The following is a 23,024-nucleotide window of genomic DNA, read 5'->3' as shown; positions in this document are numbered from 1 at the left end:
CAAAATTTTAAGAAGGCTTTTTTCTGAGAAAGCTAAATCCCTCTATGAACTCTTGCGTGCTTTTGGTGTTGTGTTCCATACTTAACAAGTTTCTTGAAAGCCAGCCCCGGATTTCTCTCTCTCTCTCTTTTCCTAAAAGGAAAGTTTTTGGGTGCAGTAAATGGGCATGTGCCATCTGCTCTGTGATTTCTAGTCTCCTGCCCTTCTGGTTCCGACAATGTGTTGCGCTGCAGTTGGATCATTGCTGCCTGCTTTAATTCCAACTACTTTTTGTTTAGCAATCAAAATGACAACTGCATTATTTTAAATGTTTGAATGATTTAGCTTCAGTTTAAATCAGTATTTGTTAATATCTAAAGACACCAATTAAGTTGCCGAGTACAGCAACTACAGTTTTCTGCAGTAACTCAACGTTCTTTAATGTTGTGACTGATTGTAAAAATGGGCAGAAATTCCATCCTAAACATAATCTGGCTAATTTGACAATCTGAGGAAGGCAATGTGCAAATTACATTAACTTTAGCTTGTCCTTTATATATTTGAGCTTAAAATATATAGTATTATTTATACACACAACACTACTCAAGCAGGTATTTTAACCCACTTTAATCAGGTATTTGGAAGAAGGACTGTAGTTAAGCTGCTCCCTGTCAGGTGATGTTGTCTTCTAATATTTTTTTGTTTCCATGTAGTGACTGTGACTGCAGCCAGCCCCTCCTACTTCAGAGGGTTCACCCTTATTGCCATGAAGGATGGTGCAGAAGGTGACAAAGACGAGGACTATGCTGGGAATTTTCAGGTATGGTAACAGCCAACACATATGGCTGTGTGTTATGGATTAGAAATTTCTCACTGATTAATAACCCATCCCCTTTTTTGTCTAACATGTTTATTTTTTAAATTGGGACACAGCAAATTTTAAATTAATACTAGCCAGCATATTTCGCCACGCCTGCACTCTTCATACCATCCTTCATCTAGCATAACAACTGTGCATGACATGAGTGGAGAGACAGATATTTTCCTTAGACAGCCCTCCTGTCTTCACATGTGTCAAAGTGTGATTATTCTCACCTCACCTCCTCTAAAAGGCTTGATATAGCATGTGAAAGGAGCCTACTCTCAACACATCTTCCCTTGAGCTATGCTTTGCTTTGACTGCTGGAAGGTGTGTGTAGAGTTTGAGAAGCCATCTATTCAAAAAGTAGGCATGTATGTAGGTACTGTACAACAAAGTAGATGAGAGGGTAATTAACCTTTTATACAAGAAGGTCCAGCTGGAGTACTGTAGGGAGGAGGAAGAGAACCGAGAGGGGCCAAGAGTGTGAAAGACAAAAAGAGAAGGCAAGGCAACTGGTGCTGCTATGCACATGTGATAATGGCCAAATAATTGTAATGCAGCGTGATCAGACAAGTGGTAGGGAAAAGACATGATAGTTAATGAAATTTCATGTGTATGTCCAATAATTTGTATGCAGTCTGTGTTACTTCATACTATACAAAGGAACTACACTATAAGGTGATGAAATTTATCCATCCATCCATTCTATTCTGTTTATCCTTATCAGGTTTGTGTGTGTGTGTGTGTGTGTGTTTGTGTGTGTATGTGTACAGTTAGGATGGCAGTTTAAAAAATGTCTAGGATTTAAAGGTTGCATAAGATGACACAAAGGATTTGGAAAGAACTCAGCAAGAAGATAACTGATTTTAGCTTCATAAATATTTCATAAAAATCCTAGATTATAGTTAATAAGGCGTATAATAAAGCCATTATATCACATTAATATATTATAATAATAAAGAAAAACCCATTTCAGTCTTAGTCATAGCCAAATCCATATTCCTGTTGAGAACTTTTAACAGCATGTCTGGCTTTCTCTTGTTTAGCCTCCTGCAAACGTGTTCATTTTAACTGTTTCTTACATAAAAACCCACTATTTTACTAAACCTTTACGGTTCAAAGAGAGGTTCACACAGCAGTGCACAGGCTGCTCTGATCACAGTTACTGCAATGCTGTGGCACTCTTTGTGAACCTAAGCCTTGATTATGACAGGACATAAAGACAGGAACACATTGTTTTTGTCCTGTCTGCACCTCACAACTCATTACCCAGCATCAACACCACCAAGGTTCTTTTTTCTCTCGTATTTGTTGTTGCAGTTGATTTCATGACGTTTTTCTTTAATGCCAGCCTCGAGTGCGTCCCTCAGCCATATGGCGGAGTGTGGCTTGGAGTGACGGGGCGCTAAACGTCAGGAGTTAATATAGGAGAGACTGCATCATTTAAATGACACTCACATCCCTCAGCACATGAATGGATGCTGAGTGGACAGAGAATAATAGATAAAATGGATAGATGTTTGATCATTGCCTTTTAGATGTTCGCTTTAGAAGTAAAAAGAGCAGATGTGTCAGTACTGTGACCTGCTGCTTTTGATTGGACTCCTGCCGGGTTTTTTTTAGAAGTTTAAGGTCTCTTTCACGGCTGCAGATGATCACCTGTCTTTCCAAGCAGTCTGTGACAGAGCAGTAAAAATAAACTGCTGTCTAAAGAGATATGTCTCTATCATCACCTGCTCAGTCAGTCTTTCATACTTTATGTCTCTTATGTCAGAAACCTATATACACATACGCGCACAGACACACTATTGCTTCTTTGTGAAAGAGCTCTGGGTGGACCAGCCCCAAGGAATTGAAGGAAAAGAAAGAAAAAAAGGAAGCTGCAACAGAGGCTTTAGGCTTTATTTAACATACAGCTCATTTGAAATCTGCTGGTGTGCCCCATCTCAGCCGTCTTAGGACAGCTCCCGACTTGATGAAAAGCACTTTTATTGAGCTCTCTGGGGAGGTCAGCTGCCACTGTGTGTCTGTGTGTGTTTTTTTGGCAAGAGTGTAAACCAGCAGGGAATGCTGGCGATGTCTGATGAGACATTACTTCTCAGCAGGGTGAGATAATAGGACAAGAAAAGGCAAATTGTCATGTGGCTGTGTGGCTATATGTGGGCTGGAATTGTCAGGATGTGTTTTGAAATTTCTGTGGCGGTTGTGCCGTTTGCAGCTACTTTTCTGCAGCCCCTATGTTATTTTAGATTGTTGCTGAATGATGTTTGGCTCTTACCAGGGCATAGCATAGAACCAAGCACTTTCTTTGACACAAAACTCTTGCATAAACTCAGAAAACGCAACTCGAGTCTTCCAGTGGAATGTCCCGTTTTGTTAGTTTTCCTAACAGCCATTGTCAAGCTATTGGCAGAAGATCTGAAAACGAGGGAGTAAAAAAACAGGATCATAGGTTGTCTTGCAGCAAATTAGTCGCTTCTTTTTGCAGATGGTGTTCAATGCAGTCCCATGTGACTTCTCTGCTTTTGACGTGTGGTGTAGTCCATTCAGGGCAGCCCAGAATGCCTGTTAGAAACCATGGGAACATGGAGGGGAGGGGGTGTGTAATCTTTCAGATCACGATCGGCTGCATACACATGGATGGCATGCACACACACAAAGCTCCCGGACTCCCCTTCTGACTCTCCGTCTAACTCTTAACACACTCTCTCACACACAATTTCAAAGGGAACTCATTCATAACGTGGCATGACAAAGGAAATTCTCTGCTGACAGCTTTATGGAGTGAGAAAGTTCCCTGCCTTTACTGCCCGGATGTCACTTCCTATCAAACAGATCCTTGGTCTCAGCGGTTGTGCTCTCTCATGCAGCCAACTCAACTAATTTTCTGTCCACAGTTAAAATCATTCAGGTGCTTAATATCTCAGGTGTGGAGCTGAGTAAAGAGGGGAGCACGGATTTGGACTCTTCAGCCTAATTCAAGTCTGGGGACTTTTTTTAAATGACCTGAAGACATCAGAAGCGAAAGCTAAAGTGACTGCATCCCGCCTGTGCCCCACGTCATGCAGTGCCTCTGCTTCGGCCAAGAAACCTCACCTGGTGTGCATAGCTTTTATGAGCTCGGTTGGCTTACCCACAGGGATGTTCACACTGTGCTTTGATGCCAGAAAAAATTCTAGAATCAAGGTTGAGACTTGCAGTGGCCAACATTTGCCTGCTAGTCGTACAGCCAGGCGAGCCAACATGAGCTTGGCTGACATGATAGATAGTGACCCCCCTCTATTCAGGGAGGAGAAGCCCCCCCGGTGGTGGAGCCTTCAATAGCTTATTACTTTAACCAAAACTGCTGATTCGTTTCAACTGCCACAAGCATCTCTCCGCTCAGTAAAATAGATTGTTCTACTGCTTCTGTTTACCAGAAAATATATAAATATGCAGCACAGTCGGTAGGTTTGGCATCCTGATGCCACTTTATTATAAACAGCACCTGCTCACAACATCTTCTGTAAATAGCTCTTGCATAGTTTGTAGCCACGATTTGTCCTGTTGTAAGAGAACAAAAATTGTTTAGACACATCAGACATGTATATCAAGCCGTTAAGCTCCCACATTACCACCCTTGGGAGATAGCTTTGAGCATGTCTATGTTTTTTAAGTGTTCCTTTTCTCTTTAATCCAAACACGTCAGCCTTAGAGCATTTCTCCATGATATCTGTAGCTTTTCCTTAAATATCTTTTAATATCTTCTCTGTGGAAGAAGGTTTTGCTCCTTTTTTGTGTTTTGACGCTATCATGGAACCCACAAAGGCTATCTATGTATCTATCTAAAAATGCAGGCCCCAAGATTAAAAACCTATTTTTAAGAGAGTCTTGGGCCAACATCTAGCACAGGTTTAAACCACGGACCCTCAACAACAGTAACCACTCAGCCAACATGTTGTTAAACTCATTACAGTAACTATTAAAGCTGGAAATGTGTTCTCTAATAACTAAAGCGTGTTTAAAGACCAGATAACTGATGGTGTAAGACTAACACGATTCACTGAATTGACTGATGTTTACAAAAAAAGTGTGTTTAATCTCAGTTCAGCTGTTAATTATGTTTGTGAGATCATGATACGACAAAATGTATCTGTGCGATCCAGCATCAAGAGAAGAAAATTACCTGCAAGTGTTTCCAGTTCTTTTTCGGTCACATCTTGTCTGATGCATTTATACTCATTACTGATCTCTTTGTGTGTTTGTGTGTCGATGCTTTACAGATAATTGATGAAGAGGAAACACAGTTTATGACCAACTGCCCCCCTGCAGTGACAGAGAGCACTCCTCGCAGAAGGACCAGTATCCAGGTGTTTTGGACTGCACCCCCTAGTGGCTCCGGTTGTGTTTTTCTCAAGTATGTATACAGCAACGGCTGGTCAGCCTGCTTAGCAGAGTCAAACCCTCAGCTCAAACAATGAAAACAATAGTCAAATTTAGTCTACATATCCAGCCTTCTGTCAAAAATACGGGTAATTGCAGGTTATCCTCCAGATGTATTACTCATGTGAAACTGATTCATGTAAGCTGAAGCTAGGCTGATCACGTTTAGGCTGCAAAGCAGAATTGGTCCCAACTACAGTTTAAATATGTACCCGGAACAAGAAACTCACCGTTGAGGCAGGCAGACATAATGCTTCGTTATTGTATTGTCACAAGGAACTTTGCAATAATTAAAAAAATGCAGAGCAGCACCTTTATAAACAGCACAGTGTGTGCTTTCTCTCCTGTGTGTACACACTTACACTCACACCCCCACAACACCGCAACCATCGCAAACAGAATCCAAATCTGACACTCTGTAACTGTCTGTACTTACTGTGCTTTGCCTGATTTAATATAGCTTTATAAATATCTTCAGATATTTAAATAAGATATTTTTTACCAACACTCTTGCTCTCTCTTAATTTCAAGTCCACATCTAATGAATTAATATTTATACAAGTATACTAAGTGAAATGTAGCCTCAAGTCTCAAGTAAGTAGCTTTTCGATTTTATATAGATTATTTAGAACTAGGATTTTTAAAAGAGATTGATTTAGTGCAATGACTTTAGTTTAATTTTTTAACTAAATCCTTTCATTTGGCTTGATAAACTAAATATTACCTTCAGTAGTTTTATACCTGATATGCACCACTCATTTCTTGCTGTTGTAAGTGCTCTGGGCTTACTTGAACACAGAAGACTAGTCATGTTAAGCTGAGGACACATCATGACAGAAATCCATTTATTAATCCTGTACTTCACTGCGGGGAAATAATGAGAGTGCATGAAGTGGAAAGGCACTGAGGGTCTGTGCGGTTCACGAAGGCTTCTGATAAATGCATTATTTAACAGTTTGTATGTTCTTTCTCTGGTGTGTGATCTACATCTATCATTGTTTATTTACAAGGGAGATAATGGTTGAATTGTATTTGGTACTTAATAGATAAAGGAAACAGTTTAAAGTGTGACAGAGTGCACAGCCTTGAAAGAGATACTTAAAAGTGCAGAGATGTCGCTGCACTATCAGCACATAGACAATGCGGAAAGGAGAGAGTAAGAAGCTTACTGTTCAGAACACATGTCTGTGAAAATCATAATTACAGGCTGGCAGTGGGTATTTGTCTCTGCTCTTCACCCTGACTGCAGTAATGATGACAAGGTTTTTGCATATGCCACTCTGCTCGAATGCAGCGACTGTCCTAGTACAGTCTTATTGATATAAAAAGTGAAACTCTGTAAAAATTTTATGTGAAAGTCCCTGCACAAAAACCTCTTAGAGGGAGATACATTGCTGTTCACTGGTGGTTATTATATTGCACAACTTCCAGTAAAACTTTTGTGCATAAACAGGCACATACGGCATAATCACTGAACAGCAGAAAACAACATAACAATGTGAGATACCTTCCTATCTTAGATTAGCTTAGAGTAGACAAGTTTCATTACCAATGCAGGTATAGGGTAAATATTTGCTTTTCATTTTCTCCATATCAGGGAAGGTAGCTGCCTTTTAATAATGCTGTTGGTAAAATGTCATCTTTAAAAAAACAAACAAACAAGCAGACAAATAAAAAACATCTGGTCATGAACCTACAAGTGTGTGCACAAGTCTGTCTCATAGAAACTGACTCACATGTACCAGGAAATCCTGCTCCTCGTGAGTGGTTTGCTACAGTATAATTGATGGTCAGTTGCTGTCTTTTAGATGGAAAGTCTGAGCTTGGTGGTTTGGGTTTCTCAAAGGTTGATCCGTGATGATAGGGTTAGGCAAGGATGCTCATTTACCTCCTGAACTCAGAGCATTCATTTTAAAAATCTTACCATTTATTTTTAGCCTTCTCATAAGCTCAAATCAAAACTAAACTTTCCTTTGCTGGGTTTCTGTTGTATACAGAAGCGATGCAAAGATATATAGGCCTTGCAGAGTGCTATGAGCCTATTAGCAAATATAATGACCGTTATTAATGAAAGTGGCTGCTTAAAATAAGAAGCTGCTATATACGTGTTACAGTGTTCAAGAGAGAAATAATCATTTAATACGTTTTTTATTTATTTATTCCCTTGAGCTTAAGGGAATAATTGCTACTAGCCATCGTAATTCAAACCTAGTTAGACACCAAAAAGGTTTAAAAAAATGTCAGAATCTGAGAAAGAGTTGATTTTCTTCTCAGTCCTCTATTATTACTTTGGTGTATTATTATTCCTTGATTGGAAATAGAACATAAGAGACTACAAAGGGCTCGATAAATAGAAAACTGTAAAAACCCATACCCATAAGTATCTAGTGACACAAAGTACTCTAGTCACAGTGGTATTATCAGACTGTAGTTCCACACAACCTGATTGGGTTCCACGGAAGCTATAACTAAATTCACTCCATATGTTGCTGTCACCACTGAATTTGCTACTATCTTGTCTCTTTCCATTTGTTGGTGCGAGACGTTTTATTTGTAATTTCCCTCTGGCATGCTATATGGATAGTAGTGTGGTATGTTTTGATGAGCTGTCTGAGTATATCAGTGATCTGGTGAATGTCACAACCACATGCAGCTGTCAGAGTGTGTTTAGCTCCATCAGTTAGATGACGCAACAGATAAGGGACGCTTTGAGAACACTGGAAGCAGTCCTACAGAAATTAAATGTAAATACATTTGTCTTGGAGTGGATTTATGTTTAGGCATCTTGTGAGTTCTTCTTGCAACTGAGAATATGGATCTTCATTAATTTCATCTTTTTGTTGTAGCAGGAGCTGGTTGTAGCCCTAAAACAGTAGTCTCTGCTGCCCCCCCCCCCTTTTTTTTTCTTTTTTTTACCTTTGCTTCTCTCTTTCTCACTGTCTTTCCTTTTTCTTTTTGTTAATCTCTCAGACTTACACTACCCAGAGACAGACACTCGTACACACACACACATTCAAATCAGTGCACTTTTGTGGTGATTGGGATCGGCGGTGGTGTGGATCCAGCAAAGTAAGATAGAATTTAAATTGGATGTTAAATAAGCATTACTCGGCCTGATTGTCTAGCCAGTCCAGGAAAGTGGGTGAGCAGTGAGGCAGAGTTTGCTCGTCTGTCTCTTGGAGATATGTGGAATTGGGGTGAGATTGAATTAAAGTGTGAACAATTAGACAAGTGCTGGTGGTGTCACTTACCTTGAATCAGTTCATCTGTGTTATATGAGAGGCTATTTTGGCAGTAAAATCATACATTCTTTCAAATACCATTTTAATCTTACATCAAGCAGGGATGTGAGGGAAGTGAGTACTCTCATGTGTAATATGATCTTATTGTCAGAGGTTCCCAAATTGTCTAACTTCTCAGTATTTGCCAAATTTTTAAGTTAGCAAACAGAATATTTTGATTAGAAATAAAAAAAGAAAGTACAAACTCAGTGCAACAAGAGTTAAGGGACCTTTGATCATCGGAACAGAATCACAGACATGATTTCTAATGAACCTAACTACTGGAAACGAGAAAGGACAGGGGGAAAGATCGATGGCTAACTAAATAAAGGTTTTGGAAAACATTTCCAGCAATAATCTGGAGATATAGATTGAACCACTGTAACATTATTTGAAGTTGCAGGATGTCCTCAAAGACGTGCTTCAGAGTTAGTAAAAAGGTAATCAGCGGAAATTTAGGTTTCTGTGACAACCTGGACAATGTGAAGGAGACTGCATCCAGTCAGCCCCTGTGGATTATGTCCAAGAAAAAAAATCCTTTTTCCCTTCTCTTGTTCTCTTCAGCACAGCACTGAAAGATTGGTGGAATTTGGTCAGGATTACTACTGTGAATGCATAGCCCTGATGGCTGGATGAAAGCGCTAAGCCAGTGTGGGTTTGTGGATGCAAGAGTGTTGAGGACACAACATTTATAGAGAGCACAATGCATGTCTGTGGAAATAACAAAACACTGGCTGACAAGATGCCTCCCAGCCCCTAGAAGCCTGGCAAAAGAGGAATATCCCAGCATGATAACAATATGAAGCTTCTTCTAATTCTTTTGGCTGCTTCCTTTAGGGGTTGCCACAGCTGGTTGCCTGCCTCCATCTCCCCCTATCCCTTCTGTCACACAAACACACTTCATGTCCTCCTTCACTACATCCATGGATATTTTCTTTGGTCTTCCTTTTTTTCTTCTGCCTAGAAGCTTCATCTTCAACAACCTTTGCCAGTATATTCACTATCCTTACACATATCTCTACCAAACCATCTCAGCTTTGCCTCTAACCTTTTCTCCAAACATTTCAACCTTAGCTGTTCCTCTGATTTCGATTTCTTATTTCCCTGCCACCTCCAGTTCTGCTTCATGGCTTTCTGTTACTACCACCATCTCCAAACATCATCACATCATCGCAGGTGTCAGTATAATCACGTAAATCTTCACTTTCACTCTTGCTGCTATCCTTTGGTCACAGATTACCCCTGATACTCATTCCCACCTACTCCACTGCTTTAGTTCACATCTCTTAGCCACTGTCTGTTGCTTAGGATGGTTGATCCTATCTACCTTCAGTACCTCTACTCCTTGCAGCTTCATGGTTATACCTTTCTCGCTCTCATTCACACAAATTCTGTCTTGCATCTACTGACTTTCATCCCACTTCTTTCCAGAACATGTACCCAACTCCAGGCGCTCTAGATGCCTCCTGCTCTTTACTCTAACTATAGATCACAGTGTCATCTGAGAATACCATAGTTCATTGCTGCTTGACCTCACCTGTCAGCTTGTCCATTACCACTGCAAACAAGAAGGGGCCTAGAGCAGATCCCTGATGTAATCTATCCCCATCTTTAATTTATCTGACGCTCCAACCACTCCTACCTTGCTGTTTTCATATATGTCTGGCACCACCCTTGTATACTTGCTTGCTGATCCTGACTTCCTCATTCAGTACTATATAGAGTTCCTCTCTTGACATCCTATTATATGCTTTCTCTAGATCCACAAATGCACCATGTAGGTCTTTCTTACTTTCTCTGTTCTTCTCCATCAACACTCTGCTCTTTTTTGACATAAACCCATACTTCTGCTCACTGATCATCACCTCTCTTTTTAATCATGCTTCAATAACTCTTTCCCGTATCTTCATGGTATGGCTCATCAGCTTTATTCCTCTGTAGTTAAAATAGCTCCACACATCACCCTTGTTCTTGAAAACAAGCAAAGTCCTTTCAGTTTTTCAGGCATCCTCTCACTCTCCAAGACACCAATTTCCCCAAACTGCAGAGGAATGAATTTTGCTCCATTTTGCTCCATCAAAGAAAACAATGGCGGCTGTGATTTTGATATAGTGGATCTAAACTGTTTTCATTTATACAAGTGTAAGTAGCTTACTGTAAAACTTGCAATAATGTAATTACTGTATAATATTGAAACATTTGGCATTTAGATGATAGAAGCATACAGTAATGTCAGTTGCATATTGTATACAGTGGCAGGCAGAAGTGTGGGTGTGACAGGAATAAAGGACCCACGCACACAGCCTTACACATTGACAGGTGTTTTAGTTCCAACTGTTCCTGACATGCTTTGCTTGCGCAGCTTTCCAGCTGCCTTCTCCGGCTTCTCACATCGCACAACTCCAGTCAGGTCCCTGTAACCTACTGAAATAGGGAAGGCATGACCAGGTGATGAAGAACAGCTGTATGGGTCATCCTCTCCTGACACCACACCCTGAACCAACTGCTCCACCCCTCCCCTGCAGCTGAGCCACAAACCACACCCCACTGCCCAACTTAGGCTTGGGACCCATCCGGCCTAGCCTAGCCCTGGCCGAGGAGTTCCTCTCTGCGTGGCCGAGGGAGGCAGCTGGGCAGCCACAAACACCGACTCCAAGGAGGAGGCTCCGGGGCGCTTCACCCCCACATTTCAAAATGGTGCTCTATGAGTCAAGTACGGTCGGGCCTTCCACACTGGGACCTTCCTCCCAGTTTTCTTTCTTTAGGTCCAACACCACCCGTGGCTTCCTGCTGAACAGTATCTCAAAGGGAGAGAAAGTCTGAGGCACCTCACACACTGCAAACAACAGAGTGTCTAACCAGCGATCCCAATTGCGTTCATCCTTGTGAATGAACTTATGAATCATGGATAAGTCTTATTCAGCCACTCCACCAAATTGTCAGTCTGAAGGTGGTAGATGTGGGTCAGAACAGATTTAATACCCAGTAATTCATACAGTTATTTCAGCATGCATAAACGATGTGCCCTCGTCAGTCAGTATCTCTTTTGGGATGCAGACTTGAGAGATGACCTGAAACAGAGCCTGCACCACAGTCTTTGCAGAAATGGTGCACAGAGGCACTGCTTTGGGATACTGCGTTGCAAAGTCCAACAGGACTAATGCAAAGCGATATCCACGTGCACTCGGGAGAAATGTGCCAATGAGGTCCATGCCAATGTGCTATAATTGGGGCCTCAATTAAAGGTTACCGGCGCCGAGGCAGAATGCCCGGCTGGTTAACCAGCTGACACTCCGGGCAGGATGTCCACCAGGACGAACAGGCGACTAAATCTACCCATTTACACTCCAGAGGTTTATTATATCCCATATAACGTCTCCCCCGCATTCTGTAGAGGGGCACCTTTGCGGGCCACTATCCAGGCTAGCGACTCAACTGGCAGGGCTGGTCGTGGTTCTGCCGTGCCACGGCTCAGGTTTCAGCACCACTGTGACAGAAATAAAGGACCCACACACACAGCCTTACACGTTGTCAGGTGTTTTATGTCTAACTGATCCTGACACACTTTGCTGCAGCTTTTCAGCTGCCTTCTCCGGCTTCACACACCACACAGCTCCATTCAGGTCCTGGCAATCTACTTAGGAAAGGCATAACCAGGTAATGAAGAACAGCTGTGGGGGTCAGCCTACCCTCACACCACACCCTGAACCCACTGCTTCACCCCTCCTGTGCAGCTGAGCCACAAACCACACCCTGCCACAATAGGCTTTATGTCAGCGAGATTAGATGGCATACAGCATGTGGAATCATCGAATTGTGTGATGTCAAAAAAATGAGAATTTTCTGCCTAATTGACATTTCACATGGTGGAGAATGGTAGCCTGTTGGAAGCCTTAATTCAAAAGTATTTCAACTACAGTCAGGCTTCTATGGCTCACCAACTCTTGAAATAAAAGACTGGATCTACTCAGTGGCACTGTTCATAATATGTTGAAAAGCTAAATGGGGGGGGGATCCCAAAATTCACCATGTTTTGTTAACATTAAGGAGCAGATACACTTTTTTTTAATCAATAACAGCTGTAAGCCTTCCAGACACTGAAGTGGATTTTTTGTTTGTTTGTTTTTTTTGGCAGGTAGTTAAAATGGGTGGAATTGGTGGAAAGGTATTTTTTGTTACTTGCAAACGGTCTTATCCTTCAAACTATACAGTATTCTCAGTCACTTACAGAGTGTCATTATTGTACACACAGAGATAACTGGATGTGTTAAAGTCCCAGCATTTATCAAATTCTTGATCTTCCACCTAATCTGCAGGATTACCTGCATTGAACATCTTGGTTTTAAATGGATATTCACAGTGATAATCTCTTTGTTTCTCCAGTTTTGTAGAAAACTAATATTTGGCTATTTAACAATATAAATATGGACTTTGGAATTTATTGTATATTGCTGTTATCCACTGATATAGACTTTGCATTTGCCATTGAAGTGGTCATTCATGCTTTTTTTAAATTTATGTGAGAGGTGCATGTGGACATATCAGCAGTGAGATGTGCAGCTCTGTGTAAAAACACAATAAATATATAAGATTTCACACCCTGTAGGCTAATGCACATTTCCTGTTGTTTTTGGGATTAGCTCAGCTCAATAGAGGATGCTGCTGCTCAGCGTAGCATAGCATCCAAACTGTCCAGCTGGAAGGGGCCCACCTGGATCAGATGTTACCCCTGGACTTGCATCCAGTATCTCATTGTTGGGGTTTATCCCCGTGGAAACCTTCCTGCAACCATGGCTGGTGTTTGTGAGGAAGTTAGGTCCCCGTTGGCTTGTTTTCTGTTGTTGCTTCTCAAGTCTGTTGGCATCTGAAAAGGTCTCTTTGTGGCTAATTTACATGTCAAGGCCCCACATAGACATATGCTTCTTCACTACTGAATGAAATAAGCCTCTGAAACAGCTCAATCTAGAAAAACCTCCCCATTGCAGACCTCACATTTGGTGGGCATTACTTTTGGCCTGTCATTCATTCTTTATTGACATAGTGCATAGCCAGCTGTACCAGGCATTTTGGTGAACTACCTTAGGAACTTTTGTCGAACTTTAACCTTTATTACTGAGGCACACTTTTTGGTTTATTGTAGTTTAATGCATTAAATAACTTGAAAAACATTCTTTTAATTTCCTGAGTTCTAATATCTGCTTTCAGGAAGATACTGAAAAACAGAGAAATAGGTCTATGAATAACTCTACAGCTATTTGCTCTGCCATGACAAACAGCTCAGACTAGTATTGTTATTAAAAAATACATAAATAAATAACATTTCCTCATTTTTTCCTGTCTTGGTATTTTCTTTTTGTAATTTGCACTCTTACTTTTTCCTCACTTTACACTTGCACGTTGTGTTCCCCTCAACAAACTTTGCTTCTCACAGTTCCCCTCTTTTCTTGTTAATCTATTTAGGGCTAGCATTGTGCAGAAAAGGATAATCTATTTCCAGGATGAAGGCTTACTCACCAAGAAACTGTGTGAGAAAGGTAGGTTCCTTATAACGTTTTGGATAAAAAGTATTACTATCAAAATGATGCTTTATTTTTGCTCCCCATTGACAACCTTTTATTTTTTTCTATCTTTTACTCAATTTTTTCGTTCGCAATTTTTACATTTCACTTTGTCATGCACTGATGCGAATGATTGTGAGTACGACGCCCCGGGGGTTGCATGGCAATGGATGCCACACTGAGTGGCGAATCAAAAGAACAGTGCTGTACACCTTTTCTCCCTGTTCTTCCTTTTGGCTCACCGCTTTCTTAACCATCACTCTCTTATATGACAGGCACCCATCTCTTCTGCTCCTTATACTAATCAGTAATCTTACTCTGTGTGATCTTTTTTTTTTTCTCCCATCACTTCTGTACAGAATCCCTGTATGGAGATACTACTGATAAACCATTGCTTGACTGTTGTGCCTGTGGAACGGCAAAGTACAGAGTCACCTTCTATGGGAACTGGTCAGAGAAGATTCACCCCAAAGACTATCCCCGTAAGCACAATTTTTCAGTTCTTCATGTCATCTCATGTCTTATACATACTGCATGAATTAAGGAATTGTCACTAAAGAAACTAAACCTGTAGTAACGTGATTTTGCTAACACGCAGTGTGGGCATAGCCATAATTTTAATTTAAATTAGCATTGATTCTTCTGTGGTTATAAATTCTTACTATGAACATTTAATTCTGCTTTGATAACATCAAACGTAAAACCACAGTGCCTTCTTACAAAACAGGTGTTTGTCTTCTGATTTGTTGAAAGACTGTTCTAAAATAATGGATTGGAACTAAGAGTCACATAAAAGGTTGGATATCAGTGGGAAAATAGACTGTATGAAAAAATTATGTAGGGACGTAGGACATAGCCAGTTCTGGCTACCTACTACCTTGAGCACCATGAAGGCAACTGTCGTTGTGATTTGATGCCAAATAAATTAAACAGAATTTATCCGAATTGCTAATAAACTACTAGGATTTAATTAAACAAAAGTGAAGTAAGAAAGAAATTGTTATGGAGGATTGAACAACATGCAGAAAGCATTCTGGAAGTTTGAGAATTGTAACACTGGAGTAGGGATTGACTTCTTTTTGGTGCCTGCCTCAGTAGGCAGTTTTTGGTACTTCTGCAAACGACCAAAATATACACAATTTAGTGCTTGTTGTGGTTTACCCAGGGAAAGGATGGCTGCATGATTCACTGTGACAGTGGTTGTTTAACTGTGGAGCAACCAGATGACCAGGGTAAAAAAAATATGGAATAAATCTAAGGCTACGTCCACACGTACCCGGGTATTTTTGAAAACGCCGATTTTTCTATGCGTTTGCACCTTTCGTCCACACGTAAACGCCGTTTTTGGTCAATGAAAACGGAGATTTTTAAAAACTCCAGCCAGGCTGGATATTTTTGAAAACTCCGTTTTTGCATTTACGTGTGGACGAGAAAAACGGAGAAAACGCAGCGTCAGAGGTGTGCGCCTTTTTTGACGTCACACTGTGCGCCACGTTATTGTTTCGGTGAAATGAATTTCTACAATACTGTTACTGTTAATTGTACTCTCTGCAGTGTTTAAATGCTTACATATACACACACAGTTACTGTCCCTCCACACATACGACTCGGTTCTGCTTCTATGCCCCAGCTTTGTTTACTTTTTCCCACCGAGGCTTCTAGACTTCTGATTGGCCAACATTTCTGCACAGTTAGGAATATATCGCCACCTGCTGCTTTGGCATGTTCCTAGCAGAGTTTTCCTTCATTTCTGCCTTTACGTGTGGACGGGATTATTTTTTAAAACGAAAACGGAAAATCTTTGTTTTCAAAAATACCCGTGTACGTGTGGACGTAGCCTAAGTTGAATAGGAGTTGTGTATGGAAAAAGGATAAACAAGAATTTGTTGATACTCTTATTGGGAAAAATGTGTTTCCCTGACCAGTTAGTGAGTGGTTGTAAGTGGTTGCTTCCAAAGTTTGCATTGAAGATACACATTGCCTGTAAACAGTTGCCAACTTCATTTAAATGCTTTCTAGCTTTTAATGTAGGACATGCCAAAAACGATGTGAAAACAACTGCATACCCCTTAATGGCAACACCATTCCCTGGTCATTTGGCTGTATAACAAACACACTACAAAAAATGTTCAGGAATGTGTAAGATAATGAAGCATTCAAGATAAAACTGAAATAACTAGCCCAAATAAACACCATAAACTTATAAAGAATAGCTAACTCACTCTCACATTTGACCAAAACAGCAACTCTACAGTGTGGATGATTTAGCTCTGTGGTTCAGGCGCTGGTTATAGGCCTGAGTAATGATGTGAGTATTGAGCTATTTTACTGTGGTTGGGTGCACTGCATATAACCTTGAGACTCACAATCAGGATGTGAATGGACTTTAAGATTACACTGGCTCTCTTGTCTAAATCAGGCTCTTGCCATTCAGATCAATATGCCGATTAGAGTGGAATAAGATAAACCCTGAGATCGAAAAGCGAGCTAATTCACTGTTTTATAGAAGGAGTAGCTATATGAGAGTCACTGTCACACAAATTTATGAAGACACACACAAACACACACACATACACGCACACACCTCACAGATAGATCAATTGTTAAAAGGATAGGGCAAGCTGTGTGGCTTCTATTTCTTTCCCTTGCTACAGATTGATTCGTCCTTGCACAAAGTTATTTCCTTGGTAAGTAGTTGAAATATCTCTGCACATATTGTACTACACAATATTATTCACTGACTACACCACAGAAAGGATATAGTATGATTTTGTTCTTCTGTAGTAGAAATAAATTTTTTGCTACTCGAGATCTGCTTTTGAGCCACATTTCACTCTCCTATTCTTAACTATGTTTCCTTTAACTGGAGAAGCCATACACTGCTGTTCTGACTGAATTTCAGTGTAAAACAGGCCAACAGGAGATTTTTTTAACTACGTGACATGATAACCTTGACAGTTCTATTTTCTTTTTCCCCCTTTGTCCCCATTATATGTCATACAGACAAGTGCAGCTATTTAGTTCAAGTGATGGCAGTTCCCTTGGACACAGAGCGTAGACACCTGCCCTAGAAAGATTGATAGAATTAATATATAAGATATTAAGATAAAAGAATAAAAAAGAACAGCATTCCTCCATCAAACTTAAACAAAATAAACAAATTAAACAATTATGTCTTTCATTTTTTTATCTTGTTTGTCTTCTTTTCCCTTGCACTAAATATTAATTTTCTTTGTAAGATTTCACAAGCCTGTGCATTCACAGCCACAAAAATTGTTTCTTTTTACATTAGATAAAGTAAAGTTTTTCAACACCACAACTACACTGTCCTAAATTCATCTTCTATGAATCCAAACATCCAGACTAATTTAACTACCTTATAGTAGGTCCCAGATAAATATACGACTTGCCACTTGACTGCTATTGAACTATTTTCCATCATATGTGGGTGAGAATATCATGTTTAAAATGAACAAAAACTTTACAAAAACCTCTGGCATTAACTCATTTTTTTTGCAGCATTGTATTTTCATTTGCAATTTAACTTTGAAAAAAAAAAATATATATATATATATATATATTAGGGGTGCAACGATACACAAAATTCACGGTTCGGTTCGATACTTTGGTGTCACGGTTCGATATTTTTTCGATACAAAAAAATGTTCATGCCTTTTTAATTTGTCATTTATTAAAATTATAAATATATATTTTAACTCAAAAGTACAGTTTTTAAATTTAACCCTAACCCTTGTGCGTGTTTTTTATTTTGACAGCGAATGCGCACCTGCGGACCACTTATGTGCAGCCCTGGTTATTTAGCTCGTCATATTGCAGCCACAGAAATTATTTTGTCCATGAAACCATAAAGCTGCACTTTCTTTTTGCCTTATAGTCTGATTTGTCATAACTTCTCCGTTTTGTGGTAAGCTTTTCTTTGGCTGTCACTTCTTCACCCTGACCTGTCTTATTTGGCTCAGCAGAACTAAAATATATATCCTGCTGCTTTTACACACGCACTCACATAAGCTCAGCGATTCTCTGCGCGATCAACCTCTCACATGTTTAAGCTTGCTGCGGGAGATTTCACTTGTCATGTTTGCATAGTAAGCTAACGATTAATAAGACGATGTCAGAGGAATTGGTGCACAAATTATCATCACTCACAGATCAGTGCTGTCGCTCTCTATACACAGTTCGCACGATTGCAAAGTGAAAGCAAAAAAACAAGCGCAAATTCAAACGCGATTTCAATATGTCACATATTGACAGTGGCTCACCGATGCCAATGACATAATTACCCAGCTACATTTCCGAAAGAATGCAAAAGCATTGACATATATTTTTCCTTCCTACAATAGCCCGACGGGCAGGGAAGAGATAGATTTTGGTAGCCCGACTGAAAAAATCGCTAGCCCCGAGGACGTCGGGCTAGCGATATTGCAAGCCCTGTATCTGATTGAGGAATCACTCATCTTTGGAAAAGAGAGTTTATTACAGAGAAATGGCTCTTTCCAAAATAAAAGCTATACTATCCGCTTCTTCTGGGCTATATTCTCAGCAGCATAAGGAGAATCATGTGCTAACAGCTGTCTAAATGACTCGGCTAAAGTTAGTAGCATGCTTGTTGTTTTTGTCTTTGCACTAGGATGATGTCGGCGTAAATGTGCAGTCATATTCGTTGTGTTCCCACTAGTGCTTTCAGGTTAATCTCGTTGAAATGACCTTAACGCCACAACACGGCAAATCTCCGTTAACGAGCTACCGCCGATCGCCCCGTGCATGGGGCTAGACGGCCAACACGTTAACGAGCTAACTGCGCTAACACACTAGTTCCCACCCATGTAATTGAGCATTGCATGGCACATCCAACATACTGTTTTACTTTAGTCCATGACTCGCTTACCTTCAGGGTCATACGTCACATGAAAACCAAAATAATTCCAAACGCCAGATCTGAATGAGGGTGGGGAAGGTCCATGTTGCAAGGAGAGCTTAACTTCTGTCTCGCTAGCTTGCCCTGCGCTCTTCCTTCTGACTATGCTGTCTGTGTTGAGCGCTCAGTGGATCTGCGCTCGACAGTGCAGCCTAGGCGGAGTAGTCGAACGCAGATTCACTGAGCGCTCAACACAGACAGCATCGTCAGAAGGAAAGTTGATAAAATAAATTACAAATGTTGTATTGTTCGATACATATGCGTACCGAACCGAAAGCACTGTATCAAACGGTTCAATATCGATACGAATATCGTTGCACCCCTAATATATATATATATATATATATATATATATATATATATATATATATATATATATATATTTGTGGCTGAATGTGAGTAGATACAATTAAGGCTTTTAGTCACAAGCTCATGGTGCTTTATAGGTTTAACCAGGGGTATACAAACATTATTATACTTTCTGATTGGTAGAGCAGAGTGTCCTTTCAATACTGGTTCATAATAAGATCCTAGTAGGCAAGGTGATAATAAGATACGATGGGGGGGATAATATAAGAATGTGAAAACATGAAACACCAAGAGCTTGAGTTAGATTATTGTGATCCCACAGTAAAATAGTAAGGACAAAAAATGACCTGTAGTCACAAGGAGCCTATCGATCCTAGATAAACTACAGTATTCTATATATTGTTATGCTTTACATAATAGTGGAGGTTGAGGTGTGATGTCTACTGCTGCATTCTTGGTTTGATTGCCGGTGTGGGATCAGTAATGGAATGATGCAGAGGGCATTTTAGGAAAAAGGGTGAGATGGCCAATTAAAATAAGTTTTATTGTTTGGCTTTACAGGTCGTGCCAATCATTGGTCAGCAATAATTGGTGCCTCCCACTCTAAGAACTATGTCCTGTGGGAATATGGGGGCTTTGCCAGTGAAGGTGTCAAACAAGTGGCTGAGCTGGGTTCACCAGTTAAAATGGAGGAGGAGATCAGGCAGAAGGTAAGATACTCCAGTTGAGATGACTGTATTATACATGTGGTAAAAAGCATTTAAATTTGTATTAATAAGATATGCAGTCGGGATATTTACCAAGTAAATGGGTCGATGTGGCTCAAGAGTTGGGAGTTCGTCTTGTAATCGGAAGGTTGCCGGTTCGAGCCCCGGCTCGGACAGTCTCGGTCGTTGTGTCCTTGGGCAAGACACTTCACCTACCGCCTACTGGTGTTGGCCAGAGGGGCCGATGGCGCAATATGGCAGCCTCGCTTCTGTCAGTCTGCCCCAGGGCAGCTGTGGCTACAACTGTAGCTTGCCTCCACCAGTGTTGAATGTGAGAGTGAATGAATAGTGGTATTGTAAAGCGCTTTGAGGGTCCCGAAAAACGCTATATAAATGCAATCCATTATTATTATTATAAGTAAATGAACTTATTTCTAAGAGTGTTTTTCCTTGACGAAAACGGGTAAAAAAAAAAAAAAGGGGGGGGGGAAAGGAAAAATGAATTGTGCAACACCACAGGAACCTTAGTGGATGTTCCAGGGAAGGCACACCTGAGTGCGGTATACGATGAATTGCTTTGACATTGTTGTCCAGATCATTTAGTGCTTTCAGGCATCTTTGCTATTCTTAGCCTGCCTCTACTACCACATTTAACCAGTACACAGCATCAGGAGCAGTACTGCTGCTGGGAACCGGTTTAGACTTTAGAAGCTTAGAAGATATTTTCCCAGGTGTTTCATGAAATTTGGACCAATTATACCTCTAAAAAGTGCAGCCGCATCAGTTAATCTTTGAACACAACATGGGGTTTGAGACAACTCGGGAAGTGCTTTGAAGGCAAAAGGAGGAACCTGTTGTTTTTCATCAAGACAGTTAATTAGTAGCTGATTTTAGTTAGGTTGGACTATGTCTCTCTATGTGTATCCGAAGGATGTTTCTTTTATTTTAACTTTATAACTGTCTTTTACAGCATCTGGTTTTCTTTCCAATGAAGTCTGAACCTTTTATACAGTCTTTGTACTTGTCATGTTCTTCTTGCTTCCTTGGACTATAATCTCTGGTACTTCCACAAATAGCATGTTATAACTTTTTTTTTTCTTCCTCCGCGTTGCTGTCTCTCTGTCTCAAAATTACCCATGCAGGCGTTTCACCAGGCATATGGTCCCGTTGAGCGCTTCCTGCTAGCTAATTTTGAAGACCTGGTGTTGCAGCAGATAATGAGGGCATAGTTTGAGTAAGGGGGTCTCCATGTCATTTCTACCTTCCCACAGCTATTGCAACACACTCTATTATTCTTTTCTCTCTGCCTGGATCATTAGACAAGTTTCTTCCAAGGTTAGAGGTGAAAGTGAAATTGGGTTTGGATTTGACTGACAAATAGAAAACGTTTTCTAGAAAACACAAATTTGATTTAATTTAAACTGGCTTTCCTCGTATTATGTCTGCAGAACATGAAACAGAAATTCTTCACAAATGTAATCAAACTGTGAAAGAGAACCCCCTTTTCTTTAGATGATTTACATTGCTGGACTGGATGCTATATTTTTTTCAGCAAACAATAATATGTGCAAAAACCTGGCGAACAACATTTTAATTTTTTTTTTTGCTTTGTAATGTTTCTTTAGGTTTTGAAACTTAAAGATTAACATTTGCAAATGTAAATGATTAAACTTCTGATTTAAAAAAAACAAAACAAAGCAAAAAAGCCCCCCTCCAACAGACTTAGAAGAATCCAGTGATAAATCACAATCCACGCATTATTGCCAATGGCTATACATGGAACAGTTGCCAACATCACTAAAGGGGGAGACTTTCTCTGGTGCCTTGCCTGGTCAACCCTCCCCTAGCAGTTTGGCTGTCTGACCCTGGGTTCCCCACTCGCAGCCGAGAAGTTTTTTTGCATTTTATTCAGCAAGCTACATTTTTGGGACACAGTTTTGAGAGATTTTGCAGACAGTGAAGTTAAGATAACAAACACTGGGAATATTGCAAAGTCTAGTTCTCGATGGTGTCTTGCTTGGTTGTTTTTGTGAGCACCCAGGACTGCAGCGAATGATTGTACTGTAGTAAATGAGGTACTTTTTCTCACCAATAACAATCATATCATCACCGAGTGTGGCTTGGCTTGTGCAGTTTATTTTATCTCAAGAAGGTATTGAGAGCTACCCCTTGTTTACAATTATGTTGCCTAACAGCTGCATAATGACTCAGTAGTAAAGTGGAATTGGCACATGATTGCAGGATGATGGTTACACTGGCAATCAGTATATAACCTGATTGGTCTCATACTGGTGAGATGCATGCTGTTATTCATTGCCCGACATGATGGAAAAGTAGTGAATAATCAACCTTTTTCAGTCATCTGTACATGGTTTAATTAGCATCATTTACAGAATTGTGTAGGTAGACATTAGGTATGATGGTTCTGTAAATAGGTCATTTTCCCTCACGAGGCTCATGCGTTATCCCCGTTTGTTGAAAACGGGTTTAGTCTGATGAACAGAAACTAAAAAACATGTTTTGTGCAATCACCTCGCATGTCCACCGTATCCAGTTTTCTACAAATAATAAAACACAGAAAGTCAGTCGATGCCTTTTAAGTACGGAGGCTCGGTGAAGGAGACTCCCTCTTTTGAGCAGTGTAACGCGGCTTGGTAAACGCTGACGCAAACAGAAAGCTGATTCGCTTTTGTGTCAGGTGAGGCGTCAAGGGGGAGCAGCTAGCGATGAATGCAAAATTGATATTCATAGTCAGGCTTCACTCCAGCCAAGGGATGCACTGATCTGAGTGTTCATAGAAAGTTTCATTTGCAGAGCCAAGCAGTTATGCAGACCACGCGAACACACACACACACACACACACACACACACACACACACACACACACACACACACACACACACACACAGAAACTCATCTAAGTAACATTTCTGTGGACAGTCTTTTTCTATCTTGCCTCTGTCAGTTCAG

General features: G+C 40.4%; 1 protein-coding gene across 1 annotated transcript in view; it reads left to right on the top strand.

Annotated features, from left to right (window-relative positions):
* Positions 1-23,024, top strand: part of spon1a (spondin 1a) — a 57,776-nt gene that overhangs the window by 937 nt on the left and 33,815 nt on the right. Inside the window, exons 2-6 of the mRNA XM_042213783.1 lie at positions 693-799; positions 5,104-5,237; positions 14,005-14,078; positions 14,462-14,584; positions 19,909-20,057. Coding sequence (XP_042069717.1) covers positions 693-799; positions 5,104-5,237; positions 14,005-14,078; positions 14,462-14,584; positions 19,909-20,057 — 587 coding nt within the window. The remainder of the gene's footprint in view (positions 1-692; positions 800-5,103; positions 5,238-14,004; positions 14,079-14,461; positions 14,585-19,908; positions 20,058-23,024) is intronic.

This window comes from Haplochromis burtoni, unplaced genomic scaffold (assembly GCF_018398535.1).
Source record: "Haplochromis burtoni strain Fernald_Lab_line unplaced genomic scaffold, NCSU_Asbu1 Contig_11, whole genome shotgun sequence".
Lineage (NCBI taxonomy): Eukaryota > Metazoa > Chordata > Actinopteri > Cichliformes > Cichlidae > Haplochromis > Haplochromis burtoni.
Note: the sequence above shows the minus strand (reverse complement) of the source record. Positions and strands in the feature narration are given on the sequence as shown.